At 38.2% G+C, this 25,611-nt stretch overlaps 2 protein-coding genes across 2 annotated transcripts; one reads left to right on the top strand and one right to left on the bottom strand.

Moving 5' to 3' along the window:
- Nucleotides 1–8,018: 8,018 nt before the first annotated feature.
- LOC117341263 (collectin-10-like) lies at nucleotides 8,019–16,220 on the bottom strand. The gene is made up of 3 exons (XM_033903113.1): nucleotides 15,980–16,220; nucleotides 11,814–11,999; nucleotides 8,019–9,197 (listed from the first exon to the last, which is right to left on the bottom strand). The coding sequence occupies exons 1-3, from the start codon at nucleotides 15,981–15,983 to the stop codon at nucleotides 8,971–8,973; spliced, it is 417 nt and encodes a 138-aa protein (XP_033759004.1). The 5' UTR covers nucleotides 15,984–16,220; the 3' UTR covers nucleotides 8,019–8,970.
- A 7,578-nt stretch (nucleotides 16,221–23,798) lies between these two features.
- Nucleotides 23,799–25,173, top strand: LOC117341275. The gene is made up of 2 exons (XM_033903132.1): nucleotides 23,799–24,206; nucleotides 24,496–25,173. Exons 1-2 carry the CDS (start codon nucleotides 24,137–24,139, stop codon nucleotides 24,822–24,824), a joined length of 399 nt encoding a protein of 132 aa, XP_033759023.1. The 5' UTR covers nucleotides 23,799–24,136; the 3' UTR covers nucleotides 24,825–25,173.
- Nucleotides 25,174–25,611: the final 438 nt, after the last annotated feature.

Raw genomic sequence — 25,611 nt, 5'->3', positions numbered from 1 at the left:
TTTCCACTCGCGTTGCCCCGGCAGTAACCTATCAACAGCCATGTCCTTTAAGGTCGACCTCTTTTGTGCGAGAGATGCATTTCTGTAGTCAATGAATGCGTGTTGGAGAGACTGGAGACTGAGTATAAAGACATGTCGTCAGAAAATATATTTGCATTGTAGCAATCATTTATTAAAAAAAGTAAAAAAAAAAAAAAAACAGGACCTAATATTGACCCACAGGGAAATAAAAAAGAACAGAGGACCTAAAATTGTAACCTCGGGAACTAAATAAAAGATCTTAGTAGTTACAACTACTCTGTTTGCTTTTAATAAACTCAGACAAAGATAATAAGCTCCCCTCCATTGACCTTGCTCATATCAATTTCCCGTGCAGAACAACAAATAGTGATGGCGAGTAATTGATTGGTTGTAGAGTAACCAATCCAGATTAAGAACATTATAGAAACATTCAATATTGTTTTTGTTCTTGTTTTAGAGATTTAGCCAGAATTGTATGAGGACGGTTATGAAGGAGACCTCTACAGAGGAAAACAAAGAACAGAAAGACAGAGTAAGAAGAGATCCTAAATGTTGCACGAGGACTAAGTTTAATTCGTCTTCTAGATCAACATGGATGCGGAGACAGCGGGCCTTATTCCTGGGCCGTCAATGTCCTCTGAATAGAAGACAATGGAACAACCATCCCGACTAAGCAGAGGGTGTTCAATAATGAATCGATAAAAACATGTTGATAGTACAATAAACGATGCAAAAACAAAACCAAGAGGCCCATTTGCCATAACGGTCATCTGACTCTTAAGACGCTTATAGTATACATTCTCTTGAGCGAGTATAGTGGTACTGTTGGTCATGGCAGCCATTTTGGATTTTGGATCAACCCAAATAAAAACAACACTTGATCAGAACTATCTCGGGATCATTCTGGTAAGCTGGAATCCCACTTGTTGAACTTGAGAAGAAGTTAGAAATAGGTGTCAGGGAAACCATGATTGTATTTACAATAAACAATAACACTTTATTGGCTCTCCTTCCTTAACATTCTCACCAATTTTAAGTTCAATGGCGCTAGTGGAACTGGAGTAGTTTAAAATGTATTTTTCCTTACGATGTTTATAAGTTCACGAGTAAAACCATCGACCGAGGCGTCTCAAAAACATGATCCAAGTCAGCGGTTCTCTGCAATATTGGTTAACGACGATATGGAAGGGAATCCCGTAGTTCCCCTGTATGCGAGATGCATGCATATAGTGTAATTGCGTTGATGGCGACTGTGGTAGGTGTATTTGTATTTGTCTCCTTTCGCGATACTGATGTCCACAAGAGCAAGATCCAGCATGTTGTGATCGTGTAGGGTGTCCTGCAGCAGGGTATTTAGGTGAAGCAAGAATGTGTCAATTTTCTACTGCCACTTTACTACAGCGTACTGCCAAATGCCGGAAACCGGTAACATGTAAACCAGACACCTCCCAAAATAAAGCAGAAGACGAAACTATCCATTTGATAGGCCGATGACAGGACGTCAGCCCTAAATATATCACAAAAGAAGCACATTAATTGTGTTCGATCGATACCTTTTACAGTCCCATCTGTTTCCATGTCTTCATTTGAAACCACTTTATAAATGAATAATTATTTCAGACCATTAGGGCTATCCCATCGGATCAATCAATATAATTTAATCATGAGAGGTTACTTACATCTATATTTGTTTTTGTTTACTGGTTATCAGCTATCTGTAAAAATATTTTTGTAATCACTCACTAGAGAATGCTACGCAGTCGGTTTTGAACAGGACTATACATAAACAACAGTAATTATGTATTATTCACGATAGTTCACTAAAACGGTTCTTTTGCAGTATCGATTAATGTTGATAGAATTCCTTTTTTCTTTACACAAAAACGTTTTTTTCTGTTCAATCCATCCGTTGCATGTCAGTCATTAGAAAATCAAGATAATTTTACAAATATGTATATCTGAATGAATATCTGATTCTACCTGCTGGGTTATTTTGGTTTTTGTGGGGTTAGCGTCCTTGCAAATTCCAAGGCCGTATGGGAACAGGTTTCATTTTCGACCGGCGTCCGTCCGTCCAAAAACAGTTCTATTTTTTACAAATATCTTCATGACTCTCTCTCAAATGTCAACCGAAGGTTCCCTGTTGTCCCTTGTTATGCACGGTTCATTTTGAAGTTGATCTGAAAACAAGATGGCTGACAAGCAGCCATTTTGAATGCTGACAGTTTAAGTTTGTTATCTTAATTTCTCAGTAAATTTTTCCAGTATCTTTCTCAAATTTCATTTGTAGGTTACTCTACGTCCCTCTGAGGTTACTCTCCGTCCCTCTAAGTGTATGTTCAATTTTAGGACTAACCGAAAAACAAGAAACAAAAAAGTCAGTTTTGAATGTTGACACTTGAACTTCATTTTCTAAGAGAGTTCTTTGGAATCTTTTTCAAATTTCACTAGAACATGCTCTGGTCCCTAGTTATTCATATTACGAACATCCCGCAGCCTCCCAAAACACACATACGCACTCACCACGCGCATACATATCGCAAACACGGGAGGCCGTCCTTAAATGACCTAAGCTGTTAATAGGACGTTAAACAAATAAAACTAAAATAAACTATTCATATTTAAATTTAAGACAGATTAAACAAGAGGCCCAATGGGCCTGTATCGCTCACCTGGCTCTACAGCAACTTTGACGTTGATTGAGGTCATTTCCACAGATACTATGCTGATTATCATAGTAAGCTAGGTTTATTCATATTAATAAATTTTCTTGTCCTTCATTCCAGCATTTTATTGGCCTAATATCTGGTCTAGGAGGCTCTTGGCTATCGCAAAATGATTGTTTACAGATTTAAGCCGATTTCACCCCTGTGGGTCATTCATTTGAACAAATTTTGAAGCTCTTCAGGCCCAATATCAAGTCCCTGGGCCTCTTGGTTATTAAGAAGAAGTCATCTGAAGATTATAACCTATTTGACCAATGTGACCTTGAATGAAGGTCAAGGTCATTTATTTGAACAAACTTTGTAGCCCTTCACCCCAGCATGCTACATGCCCAATATCAAGTCCCTGGGCCTCTTGGTTATTGAGAAGAAGTCGTTTGAAGATTATAGCCTATTTGACCAATGTGACCTTGAATGAAGGTCAAGGTCATTTATTCGAACAAATGTTGTAGCCCTTCACCCCAGCATGCTACAGGCCCAATATCAAGTCCCTGGGCCTCTTGGTTATTGAGAAGAAGTCGTTTGAAGATTATAGCATATTTGACAAATGTGACCTTGAATGAAGGTCAAGGTCATTTATTTGAACAAACTTTGTAGCCATTCACCCCAGCATGCTACAGGCCCAATATCAAGTCCCTGTGCCTCTTGGTTATTGAGAAGAAGTCGTTTGAAGAGTATAGCCTATTTGACCCATTCGACCTTTAATGAAGGTCAAGGTCATCTATTTGAACAAACTTTGTAGCTCTTCACCCCAGCATGCTACAGGCCCAATATCAAGTCCCTGGGCCTCGTGGTTATTGAGAAGAAGTCGTTTGAAGATTATAGCCTATTTGACAAATGTGACCTTGAATGAAGGTCAAGGTCATTTATTTGAACAAACTTTGTAGCCCATCACCCCAGCATGCTACAGGTCCAATATCAAGTCCCTGGGCCTCTTGGTTATTGAGAAGAAGTTGTTTGAATATTATAGCCTATTTGACCAATGTGACCTTGAATGAAGGTCAAGGTCATTTATTTGAACAAACTTTGTAGCCCTTCATCCCAGCATGCTACAGGCCCAATATCAAGTATCTGGGCCTCTTGCTTATTTAGAAGAAGTCGTTTGAAGATTATAGCCTATTTGACCCATGTGACCTTGAATGAAGTTCAAGGTCATTTATTTAAACAAACTTAGTAGCCTTTCACCCCAGCATGCTACAGGCCCAATATCAAGTCCCTGGGCCTCTTGGCTATTGAGAAGAAGTCGTTTGAAGATTATATCCTATTTGACCAATGTGACCTTGAATGAAGGTCAAGGTCATTTATTTTAACAAACTTGGTAGACCTTCACCCCAGCATGCTACAGGCCCAATATCAAGTCCCTTGGCCTCTTGGTTATTGAGAAGAAGTCGTTTGAAGATTATAGCCTATTTGACCAATGTGACCTTGAATGAAGGTCAAGGTCAATTATTTGAACAAACTTGGTAGCCCTTCACCCCAGTATGCTACAGGCCCAATATGAAGTTCCTGGGCCTCTTGGTTATTGAGAAGAAGTTGTAAATGAAAAAGTTGACGACGGCCGGGCGGCCGGACGGACGGACGACGGACGCCGCACCATGGCATAAGCTCAATTGCCCTTCGGGCAGGTGAGCTAAAAATCAGAATATCATACAGTGACTACTTCAAACTTTATCAATTTGAAAGTGTGCTGGCAATATGAGTTAAACGTCCTACAAATATCTGCATCTGGGCTTTCTAGAAAATGAATATTCTAAAAAAGATTTTTTTCCTTATTGACCTTATGATCATCCTTATAACCATAACCATCAGTGTGGGATGATTTAAACTGCATTTTGACTGTAGATTGAAAAAAAACCCCAAAACAATGGAAGGCATAGGGGTCAGTATAAGATTTAAGGGACATCTAAATAGAAAATTTGGTGGTTTTCAATGACATTTTACAATCCTATAAATCACATCTATGGTTCAATTAACAGAAGTAACTAGAACAATTGTTTCTCTGTATCATAGCTGCCTTGTTTGTATGTTATTTGTCAATTTTTTTTTAATTTCGACAAAATAAGTGGAATATGCTCGTTTCAAGGGGGCATCAAATGACGACCCCCGTTATACCCATGTATCTATAGCACACACGGAGTAGTGACAGTGGTATATAGTTTGTGGGGGAAAGTGTTATTTCTTATGATTGTATATTGTTATAAAACCACATAGGGGTATCTTCTATTAAAAGGAAAATGTTAGGTTATTTACGGTAACTCACCAACGAAATTAGATTGTGTGCATAATACTACTCTATATAGTACGGTATATACGGGATTCTAGATAATACAGCATGGGCTGTTTACTTCTATCTGATTGGTCAGTGCTCATAATGTTAGCCAATCGTACCCCCAGCTTACTATGGGACGGCGAGCACATGGACGAACATGGCGAGGTCCAGACGGACAAATTTGTGGGCCATGAAAACTGTAAACCTTCTATTTATCATTGATGATAATTATTGAAGCTGTCAGTCAATATTTTTGTGTGTTGTTACGAAACTTTACTTGGTGTATTACAACGGTGTAAATCCCGTGTTCTGAAATAGCAAGAACTGTAGGTCGGAGTAATGGAACGGCATTTAAAAGCCATTAGGAGTAATTTTATCAATAGGGAATTGTTGATAGGTATAGACGAGGTATGTAAGAAGCTATATTTGTTATTTAAATGGTTTAAAAAGGGTTTACCGCATATAATGCGTTTTTTGCCGAACTGTACTCCAGGTGTAAAGTGTAGTGGACATTCAGTATATTTGGTTTGCAAAGTAGTGAGAAATGGTATTTTTGTTATATAGTTCAATGACATGATCATTAAGTGGTAGTGGGCTCAGGCTGATGTGGTAGCCTCAACGCCTGGATATGGGTGGATACTTTCCCGTCCGGTGACCAGCGGTGTTCCGGAGAGCCACACATATGAATTCCTCTTCGCCAGCTCGTATCGCACACGACTCGCTGGACAGCTTCCGGACAAACGTCGAGGCATACAAACGCTATAGACAGGCGTTGTGGAGAGCACCTTCGGGTCGTATCAACCTGCTAGAACTTTGTTGGTGTACGGTGATGTAAAGTTTATGCCGAACTGAACTGTACCAATGGTAGTTTCTACTCCTTAGCGCGCAGCATATCATCAGGAGTGAGACGAGACTGGTTCACCCGTTGTCAGTATAATGTGACCGGGTGGGGTGTCCTGCTGGGTGTCTTCGACAGTATGCGTCAGTGAGGTAGCACTATAAATCGGCAAAAGTTCCGGACTATCGCATGGAGACCTTACACGAACATACCGCAGACTCCCAAAAACACACACACGCAATCACACACCACATGCATGCATGTCGCATGCACGTCGCATGCACGGCAGGTCGTCCTTAAATGATCTTAGCTGTTGATAGGACACCAAACAATTGAAACCAAACCAACACCTATATTACAGAGTTATTTAACCAGACATACGCCCGCTACCTGTAGTACATAGGTATGCAGGAGAATGCAACATATTTTGCAATAATAATCAATAAATAAGATTCAATACACATTGAAAGTGTAGGCCTATCTTTGTGAACAACACAAAATGTGGCACCGTATAGAAACGTTTATCATGTTCTCAAAATGTTCTGAACATCAATAAAACATTAAACCGATGGGGTTTGATGGCCACCGAGATATTTAAACTTTCGGAAAGGTCCATTGTGGATTTCCTTGCTGATGGATTTCCACGCATTTGGCTTCTGGCATCACAAACGGGTCCTATGAGAGCTGTATCGTAATTCATATATTCATGATTCAGAATAATCATCAGGTGTACTGTTTGTTTTTGACTCGAAATTATCGTATTGAATTGCATGCCGTCATTTCAACAGCTATGGTTGAGCTACACGCGTGTGATGCGTGGAGTATTTTGGGAGCTTGATGTTCGCGTTTAATCTCCTTGTAATATGTTTTGTTTTGTATTATTTCCCGTCCTATCAACAGCTAAGGTCATTTGAAGTGTGCCTTGATTTGCAATGATTTTCGGTATCTTTACTGAATTTGTTCGCTTTAGTATTCAAACTTATCGAAAATTTCATTTAAAACCGTCTTTGCTTTCCCAAGAAACTATCAAAACTGGTTTTATGTACCTGTATGTTAATAGCCAATCAACACTTGATAGAGCTGCGACGTCACAGGTGTGATGGCCGCCGTGAGCTTCCATTATAAATAACCCGATCGCAAACCTTCTTGTTATTATTGTGATAGTGAATGTTTCTATCTGGATAGTAGTGTCGCCACATAAATGACCGGGAAAACAACCCGTGTAAATACAAACGTCATTGTATAGTTCTACAATAAATTGACATTCAGTAAACTGACGTTATTCCTAATCGCATATAATCATTATAAGTGCAATGCATAATCACTTCCACTATCTGATTTTAAACTCCATTTTACCGATTTTAAGGCGTCTGTATTCAATTTTTAATTTCGCAGTGACAAAACAAATAGAATCAGTATGTAGACAATAATCTCCACTCCACCAAAGGAGATATCGCTGAATTGTCTCCTTGCAATAGAGACAATCGCCGAGACGAGGTGGTCATGGCCGTCATAGGATGGGCCATACCTATATTCTTATTTGTTGAAGTGAGAGGACATGACTTAATGCATCGCGTGCAATGAACCCATTTACCGTTAAACATTTTTATATTTCATTTATTTACAACCATTGAGCTGGAAATTTGTGAGGATGTTAAGGAAGGGCTCAACTAAGTGTTGTTATTTTTCAGCCTCGCAAAGACTTTGACATGGCGGCTATTTTGTAACATGAATGCACAATCATGGTTCTACTGAACATTACGTATTTAAAACTTTTTCTCAAGTTCAGTAGTGTGACAGTAGTCGAAGCTGGCCGCCATGGCAGCAATCTTGAAAAATCACATTTTAAACTGCAGCTGCTCCTCTGGTGCTATGAGCTGAAAATTGGAAATACTTTAGACATGGCAGTCACGGCGGCCAGTTCGTAAGATGATTGCGCAATCATGTTTTTCCTGAACAGCACCTGAAACACGAAATATAACCGAGTAGGGTGTCCCGCTGTCTCCAGACACTCAAAAAGGAAACGGGCCGTATTAAAAGTATGAAAGCCGAACATGAATCGAACCCGTGTTTATTGTAATCAAATCTAAACACATGTCACATTCAATGAAATAATAAATGACACATCAATTGCAGTTGACAGTTTTTTTTCATTTTTAACCTCTACATAGACAAAACATAAAATTTACCACCGACATATAATAAGTACTATTGTTCCTAAATCATGAATTAGATGTCGCAAAAATCACATATATTCTATACATAGTATAAAACATTTACCTTCACAAACTGGTTGTAGTGTGGATATGTCAATCAAAGGAAATAGCAAATGGTCGCCTTGCTACAGAGACAATTGACGAGACGAGGTTGTTTTGCCCGTCTTAGGATTGGCCATACCTTTATAACGCATCCCTACTTATTGAAGCGTGAGTACCAACCCCAGTGCATCGTGTGCAATGAACCATATACCGTTATATTGGATTACACTGATCTACAACATGCAAGAGAGAGTTTTTACAACAGAATGGTAAGTCTGAAGATTCTGTTTGAGTCTCTAAGTATACACAAAACTTGAACTATCTGAAAATAATTAGTCTGTATCACAAGATTTGAGTAACAAAAGATAGTGTTGTTTATTTTAAAATTATCGTGGGTGTACAAAATACATATTTACATGTTTTTTTTTTGTCATTTCGTCACCTGCCTATTTTGCTCATATTTGTTAATCACTTATTTGGCCCTAATAACCTTGTTGATGGGCCGTTAGACACTTGAACCAACTATGTCGCGGGTCAATAGACTGATGCATGTGTAAGTAGTAAGGTAACACTGCTAAATACGGATAAACACGGACACAACCGAACAAGTAACATAGTTTATAGTATGGGAATACACATCAACGTACGGACAGTAACGAATAATGAGCAAACGGGATACTGACAGTAGACTTTGGAGCACGTGCACATGTACTTAGAAATACGTATAAGATAACTATACATTAAATATATGATTTACCTAGATATATACATTTTGAATCCTTGTGACATTCGGGATATTTTTCTTTTCCAAACTTCACAAATTTCATTAAAACGAACGTTTCTCGTAAAATCAGGACACGATCAAAACTCAATTTCACATAGGTAATATGCACCATTGCTGCAAGGTAGATCATCCCATTGTTTCCAGCTTGGCCATATTCCGACGCAGTCCGCGCCTGGAGCTGACGGCGGGTAAGGTTCATTTGGCAACCAGTAGTGGGGAAGTGGAACAGGAGTATTGTCTGAGAAAACGAATGTCCCTTCCGCGTTCTTGTCTGTGATATCCATCCAAACGTGTACACCGGTAGCTAGTGAACAAATATCAGAATTATACTTTGATATATATGAATTATGCTTACATCAATACCTTGTTAATTCACACGTTCAATATTTACAAGTGTAATCTTATACAGTACAAGAGGCCCAGGGGCCTTAACGGTCATCTGACTCTAAATTAAAACCCTTATATTCCTTAACATTCTCACAAATTTCCAGCTCAATGACACCAGTGGAACTGGAGAATAAGTTTAAAATGTGTTTTTTAAGATTGCGGATATGGCGGCCATCTTGGATTTCAGACCAATCTAAAAAATAACAACACTTGGTCGGGATCATCTCAGGAACATTTCAGGCAAGTTTCAGCCCAACAGCACTGGTGGAACTTGAGAAGAAGTTTAAAATGTGTTTTTCAAGATGGCGACTATGGCGGCCATCTTGGATTTCGGACCGACCCGAAAAATAACAACACTTGGTCGCAATCATCAGGATCATTTCAGGCAAGTTTCAGCTCAATAGCAATGTTGGAACTTGAGAAGAAGTTTAAAATGTATTTTTCAAGATGGCGGCTATGGCGGCCATCTTGGATTTTGGACCGACCTGAAAAATAACAACACTTGGTCAGGATCATCTCAGGATCATTTCTGGCAAGTTTCAGCCCAACAGCACTGGTGGAACTTGAGAAGAAGTTTAAAATGTGTTTTTCAAGATGGCGGCTATGGCGGCCATCTTGGATTTTGGACCGACCCGAAAAATAACAACACTTGGTCGCAATCATATCAGGATCATTTCAGGCAAGTTTCAGCTCAATAGCACTGGTGGAACTTGAGAAGAAGTTTAAAATGTGATTTTCAAGATGGCGTCTATGGCCGCCATCGTGGATTTCGGACCGACCCAAAAAATAACAACACTTAGTTGGGATCATCTCAGGATCATTTCTGGCAAGTTTCAGCCCAGCAGCACTGGTGGAACTTGAGAAGAAGTTTAAAATGTGTTTTCAAAATGGCGGCTATGGCGGCCATCTTGGATTTCAGACTGACCCGAAAAATAACAACACTTGGTCAGGACCATCTCAGGATCATTTCAGGCAAGTTTCAGCTTAATCCCACTGGTGGAACTTGAGAAGAAGATTGAAATGTGAAAAGTTAACGCACGGCGCACGGCGGACGGCGCACGACGACGGACGAAGCTTGATGACTATAGGTCATCCTGACCCTTCGGGTCAGATAACCTAAAAAGTTTAAAATGTGTTTTTCAAGATGGTTGCCATGGCGGCCATCTTGGATTACTGACTGACCTGAAAAATAACAACACTTGGTCAGGACCATCTCAGGATCATTTTTGGTAAGTAAGAACTGAATCCCATCGGCGGAATTTGAGAAGAAGTTTCAAATAGGTGTAGTTCAGAAGAACCATGATTGCGCAATCATGTTACAAAATGGCCGACGTGGCTGCCATGTCAAAGTTTTTTCAAAGCCAAAAAATAACAACACTTTGTTGACTCTCCCTCCTTAACATCCTCACCAACTTCCAGCTCAATCGCACCAGTGGAACTGGAGAAGAAGTTTAAAATGTGTTTTTCAAGATGGTTGCCATGGCGGCCATCTTGGATTTCTGACTGACCTGAAAAATAACAACACTTGGTCAGGACCATCTCAGGATCATTTTTGGTAAGTAAGAACTGAATCCCACTGGTGGAATTTGAGAAGAAGTTTCAAATAGGTGTTGTTCAGAAGAACCGTGATTGCGCAATCATGTTACAAAATGGCCGACGTGGCTGCCATGTCAAAGTTTTTACAAAGCCGAAAAATAACAACACTTTGTTGGCTCTCCCTCCTTAACATCCTCAACAATTTCCAACTCAATGGCACCAGTGGAACTGGAGAAGAAGTTTAAAATGTGTTTTTCAAGATGGTTGCCATGGCGGCCATCTTGAATATCTGACCGACCTGAAAAATAACAACACTTGGTCGGGATCATCTCAGGATCATTTCAGGCAAGTTTCAGCTCAATAGCACTGGTGGAACTTGAGAAGAAGTTTCAAATGTTTTTTCAAAATGGCGGCTGTGGCGGCCATCTTGGATTTCAGACTGACCCGAAAAATAACAACACTTGGTCGGGACCATCCCAGCATCATTTCAGGCAAGTTTCTGCTCAATTCCACTGGTGGAACTTGAGAAGAAGTTTGAAATGTGAAAAGTTTACACACGGCGGACGGCGAACGGCGGACGGCGCACGACGACGGACGAAACATGATGACTATAGGTCATCCTGACCCTTTGGGTCAGATGACCTAAAAATACAAGGATGACATATATAACGATACTTAAATTATGTATGGCAACATATCATGATTATTCGTAGTCCCGGATGACTTTCAGTTTGTCTCGGGCAGGGTACAGAACCCACTGCGTAATAATGATTTCGTTATTATGTCCGCATGGTTTGTTGTCGTCATATTCTCATTCACTTGGATCATGAAATTGTTTAGAATATAATCATGAAATCAAATAGTAAAAAGAATTAAATCTGATGAAATTATGGGTCTTAAATAACTCTATTACACTTATGTCATTTTGTTTTTCCTGATATCGAATTTTTAGATTGGTCCTATGAACACTCAAGTACCTAAAAGTGATAATACATACCTCTTGGTTCAACATAATCTGCCATGCATTTCCAACGTGAAGATGTTCTGGGTCGAGCAAGGTTGGCTCCCTCATTTCGACAGAGCATGTCTGCTTGATCATATAATGTCATTGTTTTAACCAACTTAAGGACTGATTGCGTTCCACACAAATGTGTATATCCCATTGAGTTATAAAATGTCAAGTCTGAAAAATAAATAGTTGATGGATAGGTTTACGATTCTGTATCGCATTTATTAAACGCCTTAAAAAGATTTAACCTTGTAATAAAGATATCCGATAAACTCACTGGCAAAATTAGGTCATATTTACATCATACCATCAGGGTCAACACCTTGGCATTTTTATTTGTCATCGGTCAATGTCACAAGTCGTACTTTAACACTTTCAAAATAAGTTAGTCGAACTTTACCACTTTTAAAATAAGCATGTTTAATCAATAATAGTGTAGCTCACCGTTGGCAGCCATCACAAAATGATTTCAGTAAGTTATAAGGATGTGAATTCTCAATCCCATATGAATGCATCTGATACATCAACATACTTTAGTGAACTTGATTCAAATTCTAAAAAGTAATCTCTGCAATCTAAGATTTGATGAATAAATAAATTCAAAATATGTCCAAATTCAGAAAAGAATAAAAAAAATTGTAAGATCCATTTGTATGCATATAATGGTTAACACAATGTACAAGGTGGCTGGGATGCTTGTTCTAAGAGGTTGAAGTCGTCAATACAGCCACGGTTATGTGGGGACGAGTGTCAAGGAAATGCATAGAGAATAAGAAAACACCGAAAGTCAGATGCGAGGAAAGAAAGTATAGATTAAAGATCCAAAGTGTTGCAACAGGGCAAAAGATAAATCTTTGATATCAATATCGTCAATGTTTCGATAATAGAACGCACAGAAAACAAGAGGCCCAAAGGGCCTTAACGGTCACCTGAGATTTGAAATATTTCAGTTAATCTAATTGACCCTTTTTGGCCCCACCCATCAGTCCTTGGGGTCAGTCAGGGCCAATATGTGCATATCATTAAGCTGTCATCCCATGCTGATAATTTTAAGAAAGTTAGAATGAATTCCAATACAAATCAAACAAATAATAGTCAAAAATATGAATTCCCTATATAAACTATAGCAAAGTTTACCCTCTCCCTAGGGGCAAACGTGAGACCACAGGGTCATGAAATTCACAATTTTGGTAAAGCACCACAAGACCCTTCCATCTATGAAGAGTATTTGATTCTATTTTATATACGTATTGAGAAGAAGATTTTTGAAATTTCAGTCGATTTGACCCTTTTTAGCCCCGCCCATCAGCCCCTGGGGGTCAGTCAGGGCCAACATATGCATACCATCAAACATACCATCAAACTGTTATCCAATGCGGATAATGTTGATCAGGTTAGAATGAGTTCCAATACAAATCCAACAAATAATGGTCAAAAATGTGATTTCCCTATATAAACTATACTAAAGTTTACCCTCTCCCCAGGGGCAAACGTGAGACCCAAGGGTCATTAAATTCACACTTTTAGTAAAGCACCATAAGACCCTTCCATCTTTGGAGAGTTTTCGATTCTACCAAATATGAGAGTAGAGAAGATTTTTGAAATTTCAGTCAATTTGACCCTTTTTAGCCCCGCCCCTCAGCCCCTGGGGGTCAGTCGAGGCCAATATATGCAAACCATCAAACTGTTATCCCATGCTGATAATGTTGGCCAGATAAGAATGAGTTCCAATACAAATCCAACAAATAATAGTCAAAAATGTGATTTCCCTATATAAACTATACTAAAGTTTACCCCCTCCCCAGGGGCAAATGTGAGACCCCAGGGTCATGAAATTCACAATTTTGGTAAAGCACCACAAGACCCTTCCATCTATGAAGCGTGTTTGACTCCACCCTATCTGAGAGTAGAGAAGAAGATTTTTGAAGTTTTAGTCAATTTGACCCATTTTGGCCCCACCCCTCAGGCCCCTGGGGGATGGGGACCATATAATTCACAATTTTGGTTGACCTTCAGCCATAGTAACTTTCTGCCAAATTTCATTGAATTTGGTTAAGTGGTTTTGGAGATGAAGACAAAAATGTAAATAGTTTACGGACGCACGACGGACGACGGACAAAAGGCGATTAGAATAGGTCACTTGAGACTTCGTCTCAGGTGACCTAAAAATCCAAAACTTTGAATCGTGTTTTGAAGCAAAAAAGGTACAAAACATGGTAAAATAATAATTATAAAAAAACAAGAGGCCCAGAGGGCCTGTATCGCTCACCTGGATTTCATGAGATATGAAACAAGAATGATGATTAAGTATATTTGTCACTGGTATTGCTATGTCAATATATCATAGGCATTTTATATGAGTACTTGAGGATTTTATGTCAAAAAATGCATTAATCCATGAAATAAAATTAACTTTTGGCACAAACCCATAGGGATGCTACCACACAAATGTGAGTGATATCCATTACTTATATAATTAGTTTCAGAAAATAAGTTGTTTAAACCAATTGACCCCTTTTGACCCCGCCCTCTGCACCCCGGGGGGAGTGGGGGTCAGTTCCTTCCTTTATAAAATTTTGAATCCCTACCCAAAAGGATGCTACCAGGCAAATATGAGCGATATCCCTTGCTTAGTTTCAGAGAAGAAGTTGTTCATATCAATTCAGCCAAATTGACCCCTCTTGGCCCCGCCCCTCAGGCCCCCAGGAGGTCAGCCTCACCATTTGTACAATTTTGAATGCCCACCCAATAGTGATGCTACCAGGCAAATATCAGCAATATTCATTGCTTGGTATCAGAGAAGAAGTCGCTAATATCAATATAGCCCAATTGACCACATTTGGCCCCGCCCCTCAGGCCCCTGGGGGGTCAGCTCCATCATTTGTACAATTTTGAATCCCCACCCCATAGTGATGCTACCAGGTAAATATGAGTGATATCCATCGCTTAGTTTCAGAGCAGAAGTCGTTTATATCAATTCTGTAAAACTGACCCCTTTTGGCCCCGCCCCTCAGACCCCAGGGGGTCAGCCCCGTCATTTGTACAATTTCAAATTCCTACCCCAAGGTGATGCTACCAGTAAAATATGAGAGATATCCATTGTTTGGTTCCAGAGAAGAAGTCAATTATATGAATATAGCCCGATTGAACACATTTGGCCCCGCCCCTCAGGCCCCCGGGGGGGTCAGTCCCATCATTTGTACAATTTTGAATCCCAACCCCATAGTGATGCTACCAGGCAAATATGAGTGACAGGCATTGCTCGGTTTCAGAGAAGTCGTTTATATCAATATAGCCAAATTGACCACATTCAGCCCCACCCCTCAGGCCCCTGGGGGGTCAGCCCCATCATTTGTACAATTTTGAATCCCCACCCCATAATGATGCTACCAGGCAAATATGAGCAATAGGCATTGCTTGGTTTCAGAGAAGAAGTCGTTTATATCAATATAGCCAGATTGACCACATTTGGCCCCGCCCCTCAGGCCCCTGGGGGGTCAGCCCCATCATTTGTACAATTTTGAATCCCCACCCCATAGTGATGCTACCAGGCAAATATGAGTGATAGCCATTGCTTGGTTTCAGAGAAGAAGTCGTTTATATCAATAGCGCACAAATGACCCCTTTTGGCCCCGCCCCAGAGGCCCCCAGGGGGTCAGCCCCATCATTTGTACAATTTTGAGTCCCCTACCCATAGGGATGCTTCTGACCAAATTTGGTCAAATTCTGATGTGTGGTTATGAAGAAGAAGTCAATTGTTGACGGACGGACGGACGGACGGACGACGGACGCAACGGTATGGCATAAGCTCACCTTGGTCCTTCGGACCAGGTGAGCTAATAATAAATACAAGCACTTATTTTGCTGCAACATAACTTTACGACCTTGTAATGAATCGGAATAGTGAAAGATGCATACCTACGGTCTTAGAAACTTTACAAACATTTGCCACAAAACATGTCCAAAACATGGTAAGATTTGAACAAAATTGTAAAATATTTCAAAATTACTTTGCCATGACTACTCAACCTCTAATGATTATATTTACATAATTGAAATGGTGTTTGTTGTATACATATAGACTTAGAAGCCTTTTGTAGGCGCCAGGACAGCAGCTTATGATTACTCGTAACAGGTAAGCTAAAATATCTTACCCATGCAAACTATATTTGGCGTAGACCATAGAAGAGTTCCGAGGTTACAGGTCACCTCTCCATTCCCGCTGATTTGAACGGCATTCGAGGTACACTTGAAGATTTTAGCGGGAGTTCCATTGATAAAAGATACTGCTTGTGAAGTATGGACAATCACTGGAGCATCACTTGTACAGAACTCTGAAAATTATAAAAAAAAAAAAAAATATAGGTGAAATGTTTAATTATTGATTAATTTTGTTTTAAGGCCAATCGATAGCCAATCAACATTGTACCCGTCCACAAAGCTAAAATCAAACAATTATAACAAGAGGCCGAGATGGTCTGTATCGCTTATCGTGTTGGATTTGAACAAAAGTCAAAATAATGTTCAAATTCAATTCCTTTATGTTTACTCGTTGAGTTTGAACAATGCTATATATGGTTATGGGGTTGAGATCCGTTTCAAGGAGATAACCGAACGGTTTCAAAAATATAACCAAGAAACTTAGTCCCAAAATTTGAAGCCTTTTGAATCCCAGGTACTTAATATGCTTCCAGTCATAACGGGTTATATTCCAATAAGTTGTAAAGAAGTTTTAATGGAATATAGGAAAGGAATAATATAGGCTGAGCCTGTTATCCAATCCCTTTTGCCAACACCAAATCTTGATGATATTCTATGTAAAAAATATCTCGTTATCATACTTGGTGTGTTGACAATCAAATATTTTGAAATTGAAGTTTTAACGAATATAAAGCATTAAATGTGGTTGAATTAGTTTTCAATTATATTTTGTTTTGTTTTTTTAGTATTGTTTACGGCTCGTCGACAGAGTAGAATCAAGAACGCCACAAAAAGACATAAATCAAAGGGCCAAAAGCGGCCCTGAGAAACGTCAGGGTCTGTGTTCATGAAATAAAAGATTTAAAATAGGATTTTATAGTCAGACAGCTATATTTGTATCAGATGAAATGTCTTAATATGGTTATTCCTATTCTATATATATATTCAAGAAAACATGTATGTATCTGCTGAAAACTTTCCAATAGCTGAGTATAGTTCTTTCCCTGACGTAATTATGTAATGTTTGTGGAAGATTATTGATATACATCTGAATCAGCAAAGCTATTTGTAAACTTTGGAAAAAAAATCAGGTTTGTTTGTTTTTTATTGGTTTAACGTCCTATTAACAGCTAAGGTCAAATCGGTCTATTAACAGTAACATGTACAATCAGAGATAAAATCCAAGATTTAGACAGCACAAGTTTTTTTATTTATATTATAAGATGTAAATTAGGCCCAGCAAACATCTATTTTATGACCCCTAGTGACATAAAAAAATGCAAATATTTTACCTCCGATAGAAAACTGCGGTCGCGTTGTTGGTCACGCTGTCCGACGAGACAATATTATATTTGACAAACAAAACGCTAGTACATCAGTCACGGATCATGACCATTAGATTCTTTTCAAATTAACAAATAAAAATCTTATTTAATATAATCCTCACTTGCCTTCAAATCCTGTTGATATTTCTTCTGTATTCTAGCGACATACAAATAAATATGAAACTGTGAACGGGCGCTGGTTTAGTTACATTAGACATAACCGCCATTTTGGCTGATGATCACGTGATTAGTCACGTGCCAGCTGAAGTTATCCCTGTTCCGCTGAAAAGCTATTTATAGAATTGTAAACATTTCACTACTTAAACACGGTTGCTTTTAGGCTTATATGAAATGTTCATGCATATGAACTCAGGATGAACATATGACTCTAAGACATGTGGATAGTTTATCTCGGGATGCATGTAAATTTCCACGACGATCAAACTGAACTGTTTACTTTCGTTTTCAAGGCAGGATTGAGACGTAATCCTACGCCAACAAAATTGCACATACTGGTGAGGAATTGTTTATGTTCATAATCTAAAATAGTCTAGAACACCAAACATTCATATTTCATTTTAAATAATTGCAGTCAACACGGGAACCATCAGTTAAATCGTGTCAATAACTGCGGTCAAAATAGGAAGTATATTAGGCTGCGGTTGTATATCATTTGTATATTACAGAAAAGAGAAGTTGTTAGCCGGAAACAAAAGTGTGACTAACAAAATGTACCCACCGACTATAACGGCAGGTGCCAAAGGCATCCTGACGAACATCCTGACGTTAAAAATGAATACACCAAACTTACAAAAATAGATAAGTAAATAAATAATCGGACATCGTTTGCATTATTATGTATTGAATATTAAACGAGTAAACACTTTTTCCAGATGCAAGTAATCACAAACCAATACATAGTCAGAATATTCTATCTGTCTACATCAGGACGCTAATTCTACACAATTTGACTTTTCAACAACACACTTAATATCTACTAACACAACATAATTGCATACAAATGAGTACGGCGTGCCTACATGTTGTTACACTTGTTACTGCTGCCCCCTCGCCCCATTACATGATTGTTAGATGTTTTGTTCGTTAGAGGTAACCGAGTATGGGATATTATTCTTTCGAACTAATGTTCCGTCCTTAACTATTTATATAGCAGAGATACATTTATAACGTAGGCCCTATTCTTTTACAAACATAATGCATCATCTTTTCAAAATACAAACATTTATTTCATATCCTATAAAATGAGTTATGACCCACTTAGGTGGTATAACATTACTACAGCCCCATCATTAGTTTTCCGATATCTCGATTTCCAGACTTTTGGTCTCTAGCATACTTACAAGTCCTATGCTGTATGGTAATATATACATTGTTTAGTATTTTAAGGTATATTTTGCTCGTTTAAGAACTCAGTGTTGTTGTTTATCGTCCACTCCCTTGTTTGTAAGATGCATGTGTGTGGTGATTCTGATTTTGGAAGGCTGTGACATGTTCGGTTTTGTCTCATTGTGATAGGATAGACGAATATCCAATCAATCTCTCCGCTTACGAATGCAAACGCCTTGCATCTCCCCTTTAGACAGCATTCTTCTTCCCAGTGACTCATTCGACAATGCCTCACCTTTGGCCTTTAGTCGATTTTAAACAATTAAATCCAAACCTGTTATGTTCATATCAATATTGTATTCTTGTCGGTCTTGTGTGTAGATTCTCTTCCTCGGTTTTCAACAGTTTGTTTAGAACTTTGCAGACTTACCTATGACATGACAATATACTTTCTGTGTGGCATTTTAATGTTGAATCCTCTATGTAATATTCATATTTATTTAATAATGCATTTCATTTTGACATGTGTATATTGTTAAGCCCATAGTAGTCAAAGATACTGGTATGACAGAACCCAAAGCATCCCTTGTGTTTTCAACTTGTAGTGTCAAGATGAATAAATTTCATAACACAATAGGGGAATGCTCGTTGTTCGATCTTGACGGCAATCATTTGGTTACGTCCTATTTTTTTAATAACCAAGTTCTGCTGATTCAGGGAAGTTACACCCTCAGCTGGTGTAATAGATGTCATACCCTAGGTAATGATAAGAGAGCATTATAAGCAGTACTTGGTGACGTATCTATGAGTAAGCAATCTTACCTCGACTGTAATGGCGAAATCCCGATTGACTTGTCGTTTCACTAACAGTAAGGAAAGGACTTTTGTTTAGGCGACAGACTTGGGTCACAAAATTGTAAAAAAGTGACCAACAGTTTCCCCTGACAAGACATAGAGCAGCACACTCGGCCAGCGAGTTGTTTGTGTGGACAGAAATTCCGTGAAGTGTCTCTATTCGGTCCTGTAGTTTCGTCACGTGTGCAAAATTCTCTATATTGATGACGACACTGGCCATCACGCCAATCATCACTGCAAAAAGGAAATTTCAAACATAAACCAGTTAATGAATACAAAGATATCTAAATCATGTTTATTTGTCTTAATTCAGACTAAATGAACCTACCAGTTAACTCCAAGTCATTTTTCAATGAACTATATCAAGTCCGGCGTAGGAATACCTTTGTCGAGCTTGGACTATATTTTTTTTAAATCCTTTTAAAAAGTGATCATATTTATATAATTCATTTTTCTTTGTTTTCATGGTAAATACTCAAATGTGATTGGTCGAAAAATTCTTTTCTTTCTTCTATGAAAGAAATTCCGAGAATGGCGCAAAAAATGTGACGTCACAATACGACAATTGACGTTGCGTATTGATTTGAGAAAAAAAATCCAATTTAAAACCAGTAAAATTGTACATAAAACATGTTTTAAATCAGAAAATAATTTTCAAAAATTAATCATAAGCGTTGACATGTTTAAAATCAGAAAATAATTTTCAAAAATTAATCATAAGCGTTGATGTCAATTATTTTTTAGTTTCATCGGGGTATGAAACAAATTTTGTATGCAAACTTCTACAGTTTGTAAACAAAATTTGTTTCATACCCCGATGAAACTAAAAAAAAATGACATCAATGCTTAACTAAATTCCATTAAAAATAATATTTGTTTTAATTCGATATTAAGTTTGTTCACGAAAGTAATCCTGAAAGTTATAACCATATGTAGACGAAGAGTGATGACGTACATTTCGGTAAGTTCCGTGGTAGACTTACACAAGTCCCTATTTGTCAAGGACAAAATATTATACAAAAATATCAAAAAAATATAAATATAAGGATTGAATAAAGTTATGCTGCGAACAGTTCATAATAAATTTGTCTCAAGACTTATTGGTGTTTATACCACCATAGACCTCAACATAACTTTATCCAATCCTTAAAAAAAAGTCTTCATTTGGTCATGTGTCAATCGAATATTTCTTGTAGAACTTAAATGAAGAACACTAACTTCGCCCACTTCGATCTTTACCTATTTTATCTTATTTATTGTAAGCTTTACAAGCCTGGTGATCTCAATTTTCTGGTTGCTATTTCATTGCTAACTGATAATATCCCTACTTTCCTCACACAAATTGCAATTTATTTTATAATCAAAGACATGTTTCCATAGTCACCATTTCTGTGTTAAAGCTTCATTTTCCAATTGTAGCATGCTATAAAATGTTAGACGTATTGATAGTTCATGACCCGCTCTATATTTGTATTGAAACGTGCTAATATTCTAATGCCGGTCATAGTGTTTCTAATACCAAAACCAAATCCCCTTTTGTCTTCCTTTTTAGGCTTGAATAATGAAATATTATGAAAACCAATACGTGTTAGGTAGAAAAAAAAAAACTTGTTCTTTAGAAAGATAGTATATAAAACAACTTACCAGTGATGAGAAAAATAATTAAATATCCCTGTGTTACCATGATCAATCCGTAAGGTACTCCCAACAAAATATATGCTAGCCTTAATACCTAGGTTTTGTTCCACCTGCTTAATAAGTAATGGAGGAGAAAACCAATCCCATGCATGTATTGGCGTAATACTTTAAACAGCTTTCACATTTTTAATGTTTTAGAAGCCTTGTGTCTACGATGCATTGGACCGGAACATGTGTCATGCCAAGGTAATTGCGACGTAATTTCTATAATTTCTATAAATTGAAATGCTCCCATTTACACCAATATTCTATTTTCTTTATCAGTATCATTGAATAACACCTAAGATAATATTTTATTCATCAATGCGACTTGAAGCCTGGAAGTAATGTATCAAGTAAAACATTTTTTGTTTGTTTAATATAAACAAGAGACCCATGGGGCCTGTACCGCTCACCTGGTTGGATTAGACCAAATGTCAAAATAATGTTCATATTCAATTTGTTTTATTTGTAAATCTCTAACAATGCTCTATATGGTTATAGTGTGGGAATCCGAACTGCTTTAAATATTAATGAAGTCCAGACTCTCTAATGTCTGAAAGAACATGCATTCATCACCTTATGACTAGTAGCGATTTAAAGGAATTACCTCTATTTCCCCTACTGGGCCCCGCCCCTTTGGCCCCTTTGGGGTCAGAGTCACCGTTTGTGCAAAATCTGTTCCCCTTCCCCCAAGGATGTTTCTGACCAAATTGGGTGTAAATCCATTCATAACGTTATGACTAGTAGCGATTTAAAGGAATTACCTCTATTTCCCCTTTTGGGCCCCGCCCCTTTGGCCCCTCCGGGGTCAGAGCCAACATTTATGCAAAATCTGTTACCCTTCCCCCAAGGATGTTTCTGACCAAATTGGGTTCAAATCCATTCATAACTTTGACTAGTAGCGATTCAAAGGAGTTACCTCTATTTCCCCTATTGGGCCCCGCCCCTTTGGCCCCATTTCCCCTATTGGGCCCGCCCCTTTGGGGTCAGAGCAACCATTTATGCAAAATCTGTTTCCCTTTCCTCAAGGATGTTTCTGACCAAATTGGGTTCAAATCCATTCATAACTTTATGACAAGTAGCGATTTAAAGGAATTACCTCTATTTCCCCTATTGGGCCCCGCCACTTTGGCCCCTTCGGGGTCATAGTCACCATTAATGCAAAATCTGTTCCCCTTCCCCCAAGGATCTTTCTGACCAAATTGGGTTCAAATCCATTCATAACTTTATGACTAGTAGCGATTCAAAGGAATTGCCTCTATTTCTCCTATTGGGCTCCGCCCCGTTGGCCCCTCAGGGGTCAGAGTCACCATTTATGCAAAATCTGTTCCCCCTTCCCCCAAGGATCTTTCTGACTAAATTGGGTTCAAATCCATTCGTAACTTCATGACAAGTAGCGATTTAAAGGAATTACCTCTATTTCCCCTATTGGGCCCCGCCCCTTTTGGCCCCTCGGGGGTCAGAGTCACCATTAATGCAAAATCTGTTCCCCTTCCCCAAGGATCTTTCTGACCAAACTGGGTTTAAATCCAATCGTAACTTTATGACTAGTAGCGATTTAAAGGAATTACCTCCATTTCCCCTATTGGGCCCCGCACTTTTGGCCCCTCGGGGGTCAGAGCCACCATTTATGCAAAATATGTTCCCCTTCCCCCAAGGATGTTTCTGACCAAATTGGGTTCAAATCCATTCATAACTTTATGACTAGTAGCGATTCAAAGGAGTTACCTCTATTTCCCCTATTGGGCCCCGCCACTTTGGGGGTCATAGTAACCATTTATGCAAAATCTGATCCCCCTTACCCCAAGGATGTTTCTGACCAAACTGGGTTCAAATCCATTCATAACTTTATGACTAGTAGCGATTTAAAGGAATTAACTCTATTTCCCCTTATGGGCCCCGTCCTTTTGTCCCCTTTGGGGTCAGAGCCACCATTTATGCAAAATCTGTTCACCTTCCCCAAGAATGTTTCTGACTAAACTTGGTTCAAATCCCTTCATAACTTTATGACTAGTAGCGATTTAAAGGAATTACCTCTATTTCCCCTATTGGGCCCCATCCCTTTGGCCCCTCCGGGGTCAGAGCCACCATTTATGGAAAATATGTTCCACTTCTGCCAAGGATGTTTCTGGCCAAATTTGGTCAAAATCCAATAAGAACTTTTTGACTAGTAGCGATTTGAAGCAAATGTTGACGGACGCTGTGGAATCAGGATATATAAATATATATGATGTTGTTACAACTTGTGTATGTATGGTTTTGTTTTCGTCTATAGATGCATGTCTTGCAATATACATGTAAATCAAAATGAATACAAAAATAAATTAAAAAAAGAAAATAAAATATTAACAACTCCAGTTCTGTTGGATTACTAATTTTCTCGAACTGTGGTATTAATTAAAGGATTACTCAAGGAAAGCTGTTATACGATAAGTAATTAACATTGTTGATTTAATACGCAACCTTGCGCATCACTTTAATTGTAAATTATCTCTGTAACTTGGTTGGTTTTGCATATATCATTAAATTGTTGTTTTTTCAGACTTAGCTGCTGGGTTTTATTTTTCTGTCATTATCACACAACAGCAAAGAGAGGACACTCAATTCTGGACCATATTTTATGATACATGTACCATGGGACAAGATGCAAATATTTCTGTGCTAAGACATGGCATTGGACATGCAGAGTGGAAGCTATTGGGAGGACATTGTTGCATGTGTACCGTACAACGGGATATTTGGCCTGTAAAGCTGACAAAATTGAATATTTGTGCAGGCAAAGGTCGACAGTACACAGATCTTTTTTTTTTTTTTTCATGTAATGATCGTCTTTATTCCAATGGCAATATGTGATAAAATACTTTTTAGCCTAAGTGAAACAATCATTCATATGTTACTAATAAGATGGTTTCATTCTTCAAAGTTAACGTCTGTTCCACGTCAACAACGATGGAATCCACGGAATTAACGCAAAGTAAGAACTCTTTCTGTTTTTGTATAACATTTATACATTGCGATTTATGTTTGTTTAAAGAAACACAACGTCATCAAATACACTATGAGATATGATAAACCATATATCCGCATTTGTTATTTTATTTATTTTGCTTTCTCGATATTGTTCCGTTTAATACCATTTTTATTACCATATATTGCCTTTAATGACCATATCAGTGTTGATGGGTCGTTATAAGTAACATCTACAATAACAATAACGTGATGCCATCTTTATCATTGTTGCTTTTCATTCCTTTTGACATTAGAAACAGAGTCTTCTACTTTCGGAATACCATCAAGTTGTCCTCCGTGTGAAAACAATTGCCGAGCGAACGCCACTACCCCAAAAACCAAAGAGGCACTGGAGGAGCAGATTAAAACTCTCAAGAGAGAGCTAACCATCGATAAGAAACAGACAAGCGCAAACAAAAGGAAGTTGATATCTGCACCTGATGACCGCACGTCCTCGAAGTATATCGGAGTTGTTGGTGTAATAATGTTATGTTTTCCCGTAGTTGTCATTGTGACCATGGACATTTCTCGACTTGCATCCTGGTTGCATAGCAACAAAATTGGCATTAAAGCTAAGGTATAATACAGTGTAATGATTTTTTTTACTAAAGCCTGCTTTTGTTTAGATATATATCCTACAAGTAGGATGTAAATATTGCGCTTACCTCCCCATCGCACGAGGCGAATAAATGTGGGATTTCCAAATGGCCTAAGAAACAAATACTATAAACGTGGAACTGTACGCGAGGGTGAAAATTACGCTAAATACGCAGAGTCCTTTTAATCGCGAAAATTTCCCCCACCCGTATTATTTGATATCAATTTGCGTAATCTCGAGCTACAAATGGAAATAGTGAAGATGTATCGATCGCAAAAACTACAGTGTATCACACGCGTATAGTGTACATATCGATATCGCGAATTTAACCCCCGCGAAAATAATCACGTTTACAGTACATTTTCTGAGGATCAAAAATAAATCTTTTTTTTTTATCAAGAAAAATAACATGTATATATTATATATTTTCTCAGTTGTATCAATAAATATCACAGGCTTTCAAATATGATGTTTTCAATGCACATACATGTATATACAAAATCGTATCCCATTCACATATGACAAAACGTATAACGATGATCTGTTTTTGATCAGATTGTCTATAAGATAGCGCGCATCAACAATCATCTAAACGTGATGTCATCAGAATCTCGCCTTTTCATGAAATAAACATCTCATTCAACTAGACAACATTATTTTCCCATATCTTTGAATGACCGAAATCGACTTTTTTTCTACATATATCACACAATTTCTTTCTTTCTTGAAAACATTTTCTGTTGTTATGTAGTTTGGTTTGTACCATTGTTAT

This window comes from Pecten maximus, chromosome 13 (genome assembly GCF_902652985.1).
Source record: "Pecten maximus chromosome 13, xPecMax1.1, whole genome shotgun sequence".
NCBI lineage: Eukaryota > Metazoa > Mollusca > Bivalvia > Pectinida > Pectinidae > Pecten > Pecten maximus.
This window is presented reverse-complemented; position numbering and strand designations above follow the sequence as displayed.